Source organism: Drosophila subobscura, chromosome dot, assembly GCF_008121235.1.
Source record: "Drosophila subobscura isolate 14011-0131.10 chromosome dot, UCBerk_Dsub_1.0, whole genome shotgun sequence".
In the NCBI taxonomy this organism is placed as follows: Eukaryota; Metazoa; Arthropoda; class Insecta; order Diptera; family Drosophilidae; genus Drosophila; species Drosophila subobscura.
This window is the reverse complement of record NC_048535.1, coordinates 418221-430365: the sequence shown is the minus strand read 5'-3', so window position 1 is coordinate 430365 and position 12145 is coordinate 418221. Positions and strand designations below refer to the sequence as shown.

At 39.0% G+C, this 12145-nt stretch overlaps 1 protein-coding gene across 1 annotated transcript; it reads right to left on the bottom strand.

The window, feature by feature from the left end:
• Nucleotides 1–2267: 2267 nt before the first annotated feature.
• LOC117902973 (protein cup) lies at nucleotides 2268–11025 on the bottom strand. The gene is made up of 8 exons (XM_034814634.1): nucleotides 10615–11025; nucleotides 8858–10301; nucleotides 4506–4635; nucleotides 3968–4444; nucleotides 3671–3898; nucleotides 3236–3610; nucleotides 2869–3153; nucleotides 2268–2810 (listed from the first exon to the last, which is right to left on the bottom strand). Exons 1-8 carry the CDS (start codon nucleotides 10638–10640, stop codon nucleotides 2587–2589), a joined length of 3189 nt encoding a protein of 1062 aa, XP_034670525.1. The 5' UTR covers nucleotides 10641–11025; the 3' UTR covers nucleotides 2268–2586.
• Between the last annotated feature and the right edge of the window lie 1120 nt (nucleotides 11026–12145).

Genomic DNA, 12145 nt, shown 5'->3' with positions numbered 1-12145 from the left:
ATATTGTTAATCCTATAAGATTATCTGTACAAGAGTGTTATTGATCTCCAAATATTTGTAAGAACAAATAAGTAGGCTTTGGCTATCTCGCTAAATGAATAAACGCACGGAATGTTTATAAACATATGTATGTATGTACATTTGTATGCTTTGAAGCCCAATTAGGCTCGCGACCCGTAATGGCCTGAGTCCTGATCCGTTTTAAAGAATTGCTAAATGTAGCAAGACAATTATTTTAAAGTAATAACAAAGTTACGTTGTAGATCAACGTCGCACCATTCTGCAACGCCATAATATCGATTTTGAAAAGTGACAAGCCTGGTAAATACGCCTATAAAAATCTATAATATACATATGTATGTATGTTAAGATACAGAAAATCAAATGCATACAAACTCGTAAATATTGCAAAGCGGAATAACAAATTTACATACAAAACTAGTACATGATTTGTTTCACTTACTGCTTAAATGTGTATGTTCTAAAACTATTTATCTCTAAATACATATACCCTTTAAGAGGGTTTTACATACATACATACATATGTATATGCTCGGACAGCCTGTTTGAAGATACTCCAATTAGGGCATTCAAATACCAACATTGCACCATAGAATGATTGCTGGATTGCTGGTGCAAGACGCTCGACAGAAAATAATGTACATTAGAATAATTAAGAAGGGACTAATAAATCAGTAGTCACTGTGAAAAATCAAATCCACCCTAAGGACTGCAATAAAAACGCCCTTTAAAAATCTGTAATGCTTGGGAGCATAGCATTGAAATCATCCAGCGCCCTTTCAGCTCTTTTTTCATATTCCATTTAAAAGCAGTTGCCGGAGTGGCCTGGCTGTAGTTGACGGCCAGTTCTGATCTAGAGTCTGCATAATGTATGCACTTCGGTCGAAGCTGCTACCTTCTGTACGGAAAAGACCAAATCAGAGTAAAAGCATATCGGTGTAATTGTACATACACATACATATGTACATTTGGCTGAGCCAAAGAATATATTTTTGTAACTTTAAATAAAACCTCATTTGATTGTCCTTTTGTGAGTTTGCAGAATTAATGCTTTTATTTATAAATTTGTTGAGGTTGTTACCGAAATGCATTTAGTTCGATAACCTTAATATAACCATCATTCAATTAAACAAAAAATATTAACCTTATCTGAACCTCCATACTTTTACCAATCCACTATGGGTAAGAAGCCCGAATTTTTGCATTAATGTAATTTTTGTTGGGTGAAATATTTGAATGCGACTTAAGTTTTCTGATTCCTAAATATCAAGATAAAACGAGAAGGGACGTGCGAGATGCTTCTTTCGCGCCACAGGCGCTTTTATACCCGGTACTCAGTACCACATCTGTACTTTAGCGGTTTTTTTTTAATTTTACATTTTTTCTTCATCCACATCTACATCACTTCTTACGCCAACACGCTCTTTTAGCTCGCCCCCTCCCCTAGAGCCGTACACTACACGGATCAGAGTGTTAATGTGAGAATGTGCAAAACAAAAAAAGCTGCTGGACGGGGAGGGCGCAGCCACTGCAAATGAATTTCTTCATTCTGGCAATAATGATCCAATCGGTGATCTGATAGATATGGTCCTTCCCTACGAAATGGGTAGTTTTCTTTTATCTTCAAAATTGTGGCTGTGGGAGGTTTTTTCCCTTTGTTGGGCCGGAAGGGGGCGGGGCTCATTTTAGAAATAAACTTCTAACAGTGTGAGCATACAAGCATCTGGATGCAAGACTTGATGGCTCGAGCTTGTACAGTCTCCGAGATTCAGGTGCTCAACAAGAGGGACGGACAGACAGACATGGCTCTATCGACTCGGCTATTGATACTGATCAAGATTATTTATACTTTATGGAGTCGGAAACGTTTCCTTCTGTCCGTTACATATGTATGTACATCCGTTATTCCCCACAAATACAATATTCCCTATTTACTCTTCGAGTACCGGTTATAATAAAAACATCTGCTTTCTAAGTACTAACCGACGAGTTCCCCACACAATAAACTTAAAATTTGAAATCAAATGTGTAGTTCTTTACCTATCCAGAAGAGAAGAGAGGGGTGCAAGATTAAAAAAAAAGTATACAAATGTTGGCTCAGACCAGTACATAATTTACAGAATTAAATACGAATACTTTGCGCCGAATGAGTCTATTTCAGTGCATTTGAGACCCTATTCTTGCTTTGTTTATTTTGTTTAAGTTCAAATCAGTATTTCATAGTCTCAAATAATTAATTATGTATATTATTTACAGTAAAATATATTTTACAATACAATTAACTATAATCAAGAACTACTTTAAACAGTATTTTATTTCTATAATTTATATGATGTTACCAGAGTGTACGTGTACCCGAAAATTAAGGAATTATTTTGGTGACGTAATAGGACTTGTCCTCTTCACTGTGTCACTCTACACAAAAGTATGCTTCTGCAGTATGCGTCAACATAAGATATAAATAAAAGAAAAACTGATGATTAAACCCTTCCACTGAATGTGCTTGAAGGCAATGCGTTCTTTTGCATCTCTGCACTTAGGGTTGCGCTACATTACGTTGCACGCCTAGTTGTGCACTACGGCCGAGGAATGTTGCATGCTTCGCTCGAATTCTTCCAAACTAAGGGTTTGATTCATATTTAAAAGTGGCAATTTTCCGGCAGAAGCTCTGGCAAGAAGCTCTGGAGAAAACCACTGAGCCAATTGATTATTTGTTGGTGATGGCAACCGATCGTCTCTGTGGTAATTACTTTTCATTACGCTTCCAGATTCCCCGATGTCGACACCACCTAAATATAAATAAGGCAAGTTAACAAAAAAGTTAACATAAAAACAGCCCCTTTATACCTGTAACTGACGATGATATCTGTGATCCGTGAATTACTCTGTGTCTGAGTGGTTGGTGTGACTGCTGCTGCAGTTGCAGGTAATGGTGGTGTTGCATTTGCGAGATTCCGTCAGAATATGGAACATTCTGATTCATATTTTCAGAGTTCAAAGCTGCATCTGTTGGCTGTATTGGCTTTAACCTTTGCTGGTGATGATGCTGTTGTAGCTCTGCTCTAGATCCAAATGGCCCTTGCGTCAGTTGATGCGGAAAAGTGTTCAGACTTCCCTTTAGTATGGGACGGCCTAAAAGTACAATAAGTGTGCAAAAGTTGGGCTCCTTATCTTATAGACTGTCCAAAACTCCAAACTACTCCACCATATTTACCAAAGGATTTTCCTTGTGTCAATTGAACCGCACCTTGAGCCCATTTCATCGGTTGCTGATTACGAGACTGTTGCAGTTTTGGAGACATTTGTGGGCTGTTTGGACTAATGGAATAGTTTCCTCCACCTAGTATCATGCGTGGTTGAGCAGACATTGTCTGCGGTTCGTTTCCAATAGGATTTGGGGAAAGCAGCTTGGTGTTAGTGTTCTGTGGGTGCATTTGGTATTGCTGGAGTGCCTGATTGTGAGGCGTATCCTTATCAGCTGTCATCTTCCGTAGCACAGACGTAGGCGTGAACGCAAGTGGAGTAGGTGAACTGCTGTGCCGAATGTGCTGACTTATTCCATGGGTGTTCGAGTTTTGTGGGAATAGATCTGCAAGTTTAACAATAGGTAATTAATAGTAATACACAGCAATAGATAGACATTACATACCCTCAGAAAAGGTCTGGTGTTGCGGCTGAGCTTGATGAAACGATAGGTGAGCCAAGCTGTGGTGATCCATCTCGTTCGGATATGCTGGCTTATAAGCTAGAGAATTTCTCCTGCTATTTGCGCATTCCCGAAGAACGGTTGCAATGACATCTTTTGTGTGAGTCACTGTGCTGGGGTTGGCCAACTCCTTCTCCAGAAACTCAACTGAAACATCTCCTCGACCAACGCCTTAAATCAGGCCAGTTTACCAATAAGTAATTGCACAATAATTACCACAAAATATATAAAACATCTTACTTTGAATTAAATGATGAACTTCCATTCGCTTCTGTGCCAGTAACATATTTGACGCGTGGACACCCTGGATTGGGTGCTGGTGTAGCTGTTGCTGCACCATAGCCTCATTTATCCTCTTTGGAATGCAGTCATTATGCTTAAAGCGTTGTTGAAATAACTCCAAGTCATCTTCCTTCATTTGAGGACTGTGATCCCGGAGCATATTCTGTTGGGGATCGATTAAATGAGGCCGATGTACATTTTGACTGGCAGCATTCGAAGCATTTATCATATGATAAACGTTATTTCCCGACTGATGCTGGTTGCTTTGGGATCCCAATTGCTGCAAGAGCTTTCTGAAAGCCTCTGTATCCCTGGCCACCGGCTTTTCCACTTGAGCTTGCTGACCCCCATAGGCAACGGATATTGGGTTCGTGTACTCGGAACGCAGGTCCACTTTAGTCATTTGTGCTTCCAAGTCCTTAACACTGGGTATATCTGATATAAAAAACGTAGTGTTTTAGCGAAAGATAAATTTAAATGTATGTAGAAGACTCACCGTGAGTTTCTTGTGTTCCTTTCTCCCGAAGTGCCGATGACTCATTATTATTTGCAGCTTCTTTAGGTCGAAACCAACGGCTAAAGCGGGACGTCCCTTTCGTTTCATCCTGTTCATCCCCGTCATTACTCTACGTTAATTGAAAATTCAAATATGTTCATATGTATTTATTTTTATGGTTATAGGATATATTGGTAGAGTAAGAGAAACCCCCAATCTTTCTCCCATTCTCCCTCTTATGCAAGTATGTACATGTTACAAGCGTACAGACATATGTATATACAGTTGTGTTCAATGAAATAGTAGTGCCGGACCTCCTCACATTCAAAGACTTTTTTGAGACACTTCCAGACTTTCAATTTAAACAAATGATACCTTTTTGAATAGGGTGGAATGTAGTCTTTATAAAATCCAAGAAATCCCTACACATTTACCTTCCATCTTCTTGTTTTTTATAACTTTTGACGGATACCCTTGAAATGGGCTGTTCATTGAAATAGTAGTGCTAAGTGCAAGTTCTTCAAAATAAAAAAATATAAAATAATAATAAAAAACACAACAAATATCGAAAAAGTCACCATCAAAAAACTTAATCTATTATATTAAATATTTTGATGAAAGAAATGTTTGGACGTGGCTTTATTATACCCGGTACTCGAAGAGTAAATAGGGTATATTGTATTTGTGCACAAAGTGAATGTATGTAACGCACAGAAGGAAACGTTTCCGACCCCATAAAGTATATATATTCTTGATCAGCATCAATAGCCGAGTCGATTGAGCCATGTCTGTCTGTCCGTCGGTCCGTCCGTCTGTCCGTCTTGTTTGTTGGCTAGTTCTCAGAGACTATAAGAGCTAGAGCCACCAAATTTTGGCACCAGACTGCTGTATGCTCACACTGAAACCAGTGTATTTCAAAAATGAGCCCCGCCCCCGCTAAAGGGCGAAAACCTCCCAAATCTACAATTGAAGATAACAGAAAACTAAAAACGCCATTCCGTAGGGAATGACCATATCTATCAGATCACCAAATTGGGATCCAATTGGATCATTATTATAGTCACAATCGATAATTTTCAGTGGCCAAACCAACCCCGTCCCGCAGCTTATAGCAGCACACTCTGCTTCGCGCAGTTTATGGCCTCTGCCCCTGACACGTCTCTGTCGCTGCCTCTGCCCTGACTCTGCAGTGTGTGTTTCTAGGGGAGGGTGGCGAGCTAAAGGAGCGTATTGGCGTGAGTAGTGATGTTGATGTAGATGACAGATGAAGAAAAAATGACAAATTTGACAAAAACCGCTAAGGTGCAGATGTAGTACTGAGTGCCGGGTATAAAAGTTGTGACGCGTAAGAAGCGTCTCACACGTCCCTTCTCGTTTTTGTTTTTGGAGCTTTGAAAAAATCATCGTTTGCTCCAGTAGAGGATTCCTAAGATTTTGATTAAAAACTAAAGCCAAGAGGTATAATGGAATTGAAAACTAAATTGAATGTGCTCTTACTATTGCAATTAATCATTTTAACTTGAAGAAGATCCCTGAAAACTGATCTTTTATGCGAAAAACGTATATTTTAGATGTTAGTCGAAGATGGTCGAAGGCAAGGTCAAGGTCTTCAATATCCTCAAAAGTTATGAAAACAATTTTATATCGCTCTGTAAGTTTTATGACAGTTAGTATACGACTGACCATTATTTAATTGCAAGAAGTCCCAGAAAGCTTGTGGCAGATCTGTGTCACAGTGAAAAAAAATATTTTTTACTGATGAGTGTAAAGTTGTGTAATATGGTAAAAAATACCAAAAAGAATATGTTTGGCATTCACAGACATTAGATTTGTGCAGAAATTCTTGAAAAAAACAGTATTGGGCATGTTGGGTTGAGCCCTATGAGTTCCAGCCCATATGAAGTGGTACTTCCTGGCCTTCTAGTTGGAGCATTTTACAAAATTGTGTGCGCCGGCATAATTTTTCATACATTACATTCATATTCCAGTTGAAACGAGAAAGGACGTGTGAGACGCTTCTTACGCGTCACAACTTTTATACCCGGCACTCAGTACTACATCTGCACTTTATCGGTTATTTGTCAAATTTTACATAAACAGGCCATAAACAGCGCGAAGCAGAGTGTGAATGCTGCGGGACGGGGTGGGTTTGGCCACTGCAAATTAATATCTTCATTGTGGCTATAATAATGATCCAATCGTATCCCAATTTGGTGATCTGATAGATATGGTTTTTAGTTTTCTGCTATCTTCAAAATTGTAGATTTGGGAGGTTTTCGCCCTTTTGCGGAGGCGGAAGGGGGCGTGGCTCATTTTTTAAATACACTTGTAACAGTGTGAGCATACAGAAGTATGGATGCAAAATTTGGTGGCTTTAGCTCTTATAGTCTCTGAGTACTAGGCGCTCATCAGGACGGACAGACGGATGGATGGACAGACAGACATGGCTCAATCGACTCGGCTATTGATGCTGATCAAGAATATATATACTTTATGGGGTCGGAAACGTTTCCTTCTGTGCGTTACATACAACCGTTATCCGCACAAATACAATATACCCTATTTACTCTTCGAGTACCGGGTATAAAAACAAATAAATTTTCCGCACAGCTGCCATGTCTCCACCTATAACTCTATTCATTATCATTCTATTATTATTATTCATTATTTGTAACATATTTAGATGTTTATATCCGTTACCCCTTTCATCCTAATTTAAATAAAGCATATAAAGGTCACACAAAATATATTTATTTTTATATTGTGGGGCAAGCTTCTTCATAAAGTCTTGAGGGTATTCATTTGGAATGGTATGTGATCTCAGAAGCAACAGAAAAATGCCAAACGTCTCAAGCGCTAAAAATTGAAGTCGAGAATTTATACACGCATTGCCATAATGTATGTATGTACATATGTGTCACCGCACACATGAAATTACGAAGCAGACTTGAAAAGGAAGCAAAACTTTGTTTTTGCGAGAGTAGCTTTGCGTTCAAAGCTCAAGCTCTCTCTCTCTGGGAGCCAATCCACTAAACTGATTAGGCAGCCAGTTTGAAGTCGATTTGCAGCCTCTACCAGTTGTTTGCTTAGTGGTGGTATTAACTTAATTTTCGGCTTTTTTTTTCGATTTTCAAAAAATGTACTACTATTTCATTGAACAGCACTTTTTATGGGTATTTTTGCAAAGTCATGTAAAACAAGAAGACGGAAAGCAAACGTTCCAGGATTCCTTCTGGTTTCTAATGTGTACATTTCAGGCTTTCTAAAAATGTATCGCTTGTTTAATTTGGATGATTGAAAATGTCTTAAAAATAGTTTTGAAAGTGGTGAGGTGCGGCACTACTATTTCCTTGCACACATCTGTACATACATAGCTACTGGTTGCATTTTGGTTGTCCTGAAAGAGTTCTAGAAGAACTAAATTGCAAAACCTATAAATTTAGAACATTTTTATACCAGGTACTCGAAGAGTAAATAGGGTATATTGTACTTGTGCACAAAATGGATGTATGTAACGCAGAGAAGGAAACGTTTCCGACCCCATAAAGTAAATATATTCTTGATCAGCATTAATAGCCGAGTCTATGTCTGTCCGTCTTGTTTGTCGGCTAGTTCTGACAGACTATAAGAGCTAGAGCCACAACATTTTGGCTCCAGAATGCTCACACTGAAGCCAGTGTATTTCAAATGAGCCCCGCCCCCTTCCGCCCACGCAAAAGGGCGAAAACCTCCCAAAGCTACAATTTTGAAGATAAAAGAAAACTAAAAACGCCTTTCCGTAGGGAAGCACCATATCTATTAGATCACCTAATTTGGGATCCGATTGGATCATTATTATAGCCAGAATGAAGAAATTAATTTTCAGTGGTTAAACCCACCCCGTCCCGCAGCTTATATTTGTTTTTTCCACATTCTCTCGTTCACACTTTGCTTCTGCCCGCACACTGCAGCCTCTGCCGTGGCTAAACCCACCCCGTCCAGAAGCTTTAGTTGTTTATTTCACATTCTCTCATTCACACTCTGCTTCTGCAGTGTGAGGCCTCTGCCTCTGCCGCGCCTCTGCCTGTGGGGAAGAGAGGCGAGCTGAAGAAGCGTATTGGCGTTCAAGAAAAAATGTAAAATTTGACAAAAAAACCGCTAAGGTACAGGTTTAGTATTAAGTACCGGGTAGGGTACCCCACAAATACAATGTACCCTATCTACTCTTCGAGTACCGGGTATAAAAATACAAGGTACAGATATACTGACTGAGTACCGGATATAAAAGTTGTGACGCGTAAGAAACGTCTCGCACGTGTCTACTCGTTTTAATTGCCAACATGGAAAAGACTATAGGATATGGTCATATTTACCATAAGTGTAGGGTCCAAAGGGTGCATGTTCAGAAAAGCATCGAAGTTGAATTCACCCTCGGAGTTTGAGGTACATGGTAAACGGCCTGATTGCTGAATGTTTTTGTTTTGTTTGGCCGGTTCCAGTGGAGGCTGAATGAAATTGGATACACTTTCATTAGTGTCTTTGATGTCGTCCTTGATGTTCCTTTCAATTATGTTCAGGCTGGATATACTGCTGCTTCTTGAGGCGGACCCGTCGATCACAGTTGGTTCAGCTGCTTGACTTGGCTTTGGCGGAAATCGATTCGCCTTGTCTTCAAGCTTCGAGCGCTCAACGTTGTGTTCGTGATCTTCGAATCCATGCAAATCGATTGTCTCCAGCTGGGAGGTCGGACCAGCACTGAACCACTCGGGTTCTTCGTGTCTGTCATGCTGATGGTACATGCTTGAGCGCTTTCCCCGACCTTGGATACCTCCAGAGTCCTTGTTTGATGACCGGCGACTGCTCATCCCTTGCCTGTCGACAGATCTTTTGTTGTCGTATAGAAAACGCCTATCTCCTATATTCTCAGTAATTCGATCGCTATGTCTTCCGCTAAATGTCCGCGGGCGCTGATGGTTCTGGCTCTGATTTTGTTGGTTAATACTCCCATTTCCATTCTGAGATCTTTCCTTCTCCTTCTCAATATCAGATGATGCGTTTTGTTGACCTTTGAATTCCCAATTATCGGCTCTTGGCAAAAGTCGGCCGCTACCAATGCGCCTCTCCTGGCGAGTCGTCGAAAACGTAGGTGAAGATGCCAGAGATTGGTCATGATCTTGTTGGACATTGTTTGAACTTCTTTCACTGCTCTCCCCCACCCATGCACTGCCCTTCTTGACGGGGGAACTCATGCCTTTACCCAAGCTTTGGCTATGTGTAGGAGTGGAGGCATGGTCTAGTCCTATAGTTGCATTTTCCCCGACTGAAACATCGTCAGAATTGGTGTTTATCGGATCATTGTTTTCCGTACCATTACCGCAATTGACTGTAGCGAAACGTCGTTTGGCAAATGCCGGCATTAAATGCGATGAAGATATGCTTCTATGATCGATGATTGACGATTTCAACGCTGAACCACCTAGAACGCTTTGCGTAGATTGTGTATCTTTTTCCTTGTCCTCGATACACATTGAGTGGGAATCGCTGGGCGCAAAGCGCTGATAATAGTTATTAGCGCGCTCCCGATTTCGCATCGCTCGCCTCGAGTTTATTAATCCATTATTGGAGCTGCTCAAACTGGAGTTATCCGTCTCGGGCGAAAGGCTAATTTTATTTGGATTTGCATTGTTGCTGGAGGCATTGGCGCTGGCGTTTACTTTCCAAAAATTTAAAGTTTGTAGTTCAATTCGATGAGCACATTGAGGGCGCTGGCGACTACTTCCTTCATAACGAAGTGCCAACAAATCTGCTCTTGAGTACCTGAAAAACACGGGTGCAATAAAATATTTTTTAATAAAACAGATACACATATGCATGTTTTTACATAGTTATGTGCAAGAACCTGAAAACTGGTACAAATAATAATTAGTTTCACGAACAAGGGAAACTGCTTTCACCAGACGTGAACATTAATGTATACACGTATGCATATCATCTGTCAATTTTGACTTCATAATTACATGTTTAGGTAAATAAATGATTATTATAAAAGTGCACGTGAGCTTGAAGTTAAACTTAATAACCATAGGATAAATTGTAGAATTATAGTAATGGTAAAATAAATAACGCTTACCTCGCTTGATCTTTTGTTATATCCATTTTTTACGAGAACTAGCCGTATTTATATCAGGTTAATATAATCTAAATTACTAATTTTCTTTTGTAAAACGCTATCCGCATTACTTTCAAAACCACAAGAGTACTATACAATTACAAAAACGCGCTTATGTATCCCAGCGAACAAAAATGCATATATGTATATACATACATATGTACATACTCATGTATGCACATAAGTTAGAAGCATCTGCCTACGATGCAACAAGCCTGTTTTTGAAAAATGAAATACACGGTACTATTAAAAATTTCATAAAAACTAGGAAAATACACACAGTGACATATGATCGATTTGAACAGATTTAATTTAAATAAATATTCTCCATTAGCTGAATTTTTTGGAAAATCACGACAAACTATGGATGGACTTAATGGACGTCGTGAAAATGATCGATTAAGGACTGGAATCCCATAACTTGTCTTGGATTTAGGAACATGGGAAAGAAACGAAAGCTTATAGTGCCTGACTAATAAAATTGGCAATCTCGGAAGAAGGGTTTTGAAGCATATATTTACATTGACACTATCTAAAAAATTGTAACTAGTGCCATGGCGTTTGTGTTGTATTAAAACAGCCATTGCGATTCTGTTAGGTGCAAATTAGAATATAAAAAATGAATTTGTTAATATCTATTTATATTTCTACCAAACTGACCTTGATATTAAAGAAGCTCTGCTTAAAAGTTCAATTGGCTACTCGTATTTTTCAATTTAAAAAATTCGAAAAATTTGATTTAAAATATTTCTAGGGGCGAACCATTGCCATATCGCAAATCTAAAAAAGTTGCGAGTTGACTTTCTCAGGTTTTAGCAACTGGCCGTGCTGGAGGGGGTGGGGATAGTCACTTCAAATTAATTTCTTCATTCTGGCTATAATAATGAGCTGATCTACTCCAGGCTCTGTAATATGTAAGTTTGAGAGGTTATATTTTATAAACAATTTTTCCACACAAAATGTTATGTGAGCATTTAAAGCCGAATATGGTACCAGACATCAATGTTAATTTCCTGTTGCCTTGTCGTTGCTTTTTATCACGAATAATTGTTCTCCATTATCAAAATTCATTGTTCGATATTTTGGATATCTGGATGGATCTGGAATCTCCGCTGAAAATACACCATCTATTTCCTAAGGGCGTATGTTGTCGACTAACTAAAAAAAAATGTATGCATGGGGTAATCCAGAATTTTATTTTACCGAATACGTGTAATTTTATAATGAATGCCATTAAAGAAATTAAAGAATATAATGAATGCTATTAAAGACATTAAAGAATGCCATTAAGTCATAGCATCCTGTATTTATTCTTGCATAATCGGAGAGCAGCATGAACTACTTACTGAGACAGCACACTGAATAATTGAAATTGATAATATCCCACAAGTCCAAATTGGAGAATGCCAATTCACTCTATTGTCAGCAATCCCCGGCGTACATATGTACATAAATCGACACGATTGGCAAGAGCTCGATTTATATTTTCTTT

What these genes read in the sequence shown, in the direction of transcription:
- LOC117902973 (XM_034814634.1), bottom strand. Translation starts at nt 10,640, where the DNA reads ATGGATATAACAAAAGATCAAGCGAG. An exon ending in CTTTGGACCCTACACTTATG is followed by an intron (nt 4,636 to 8,857) that starts GTAAATATGACC and finishes CAATTAACGTAG; the next exon opens with AGTAATGACGGGGATGAACA. An exon ending in AGGAACACAAGAAACTCACG is followed by an intron (nt 4,445 to 4,505) that starts GTGAGTCTTCTA and finishes TTTTTATATCAG; the next exon opens with ATATACCCAGTGTTAAGGAC.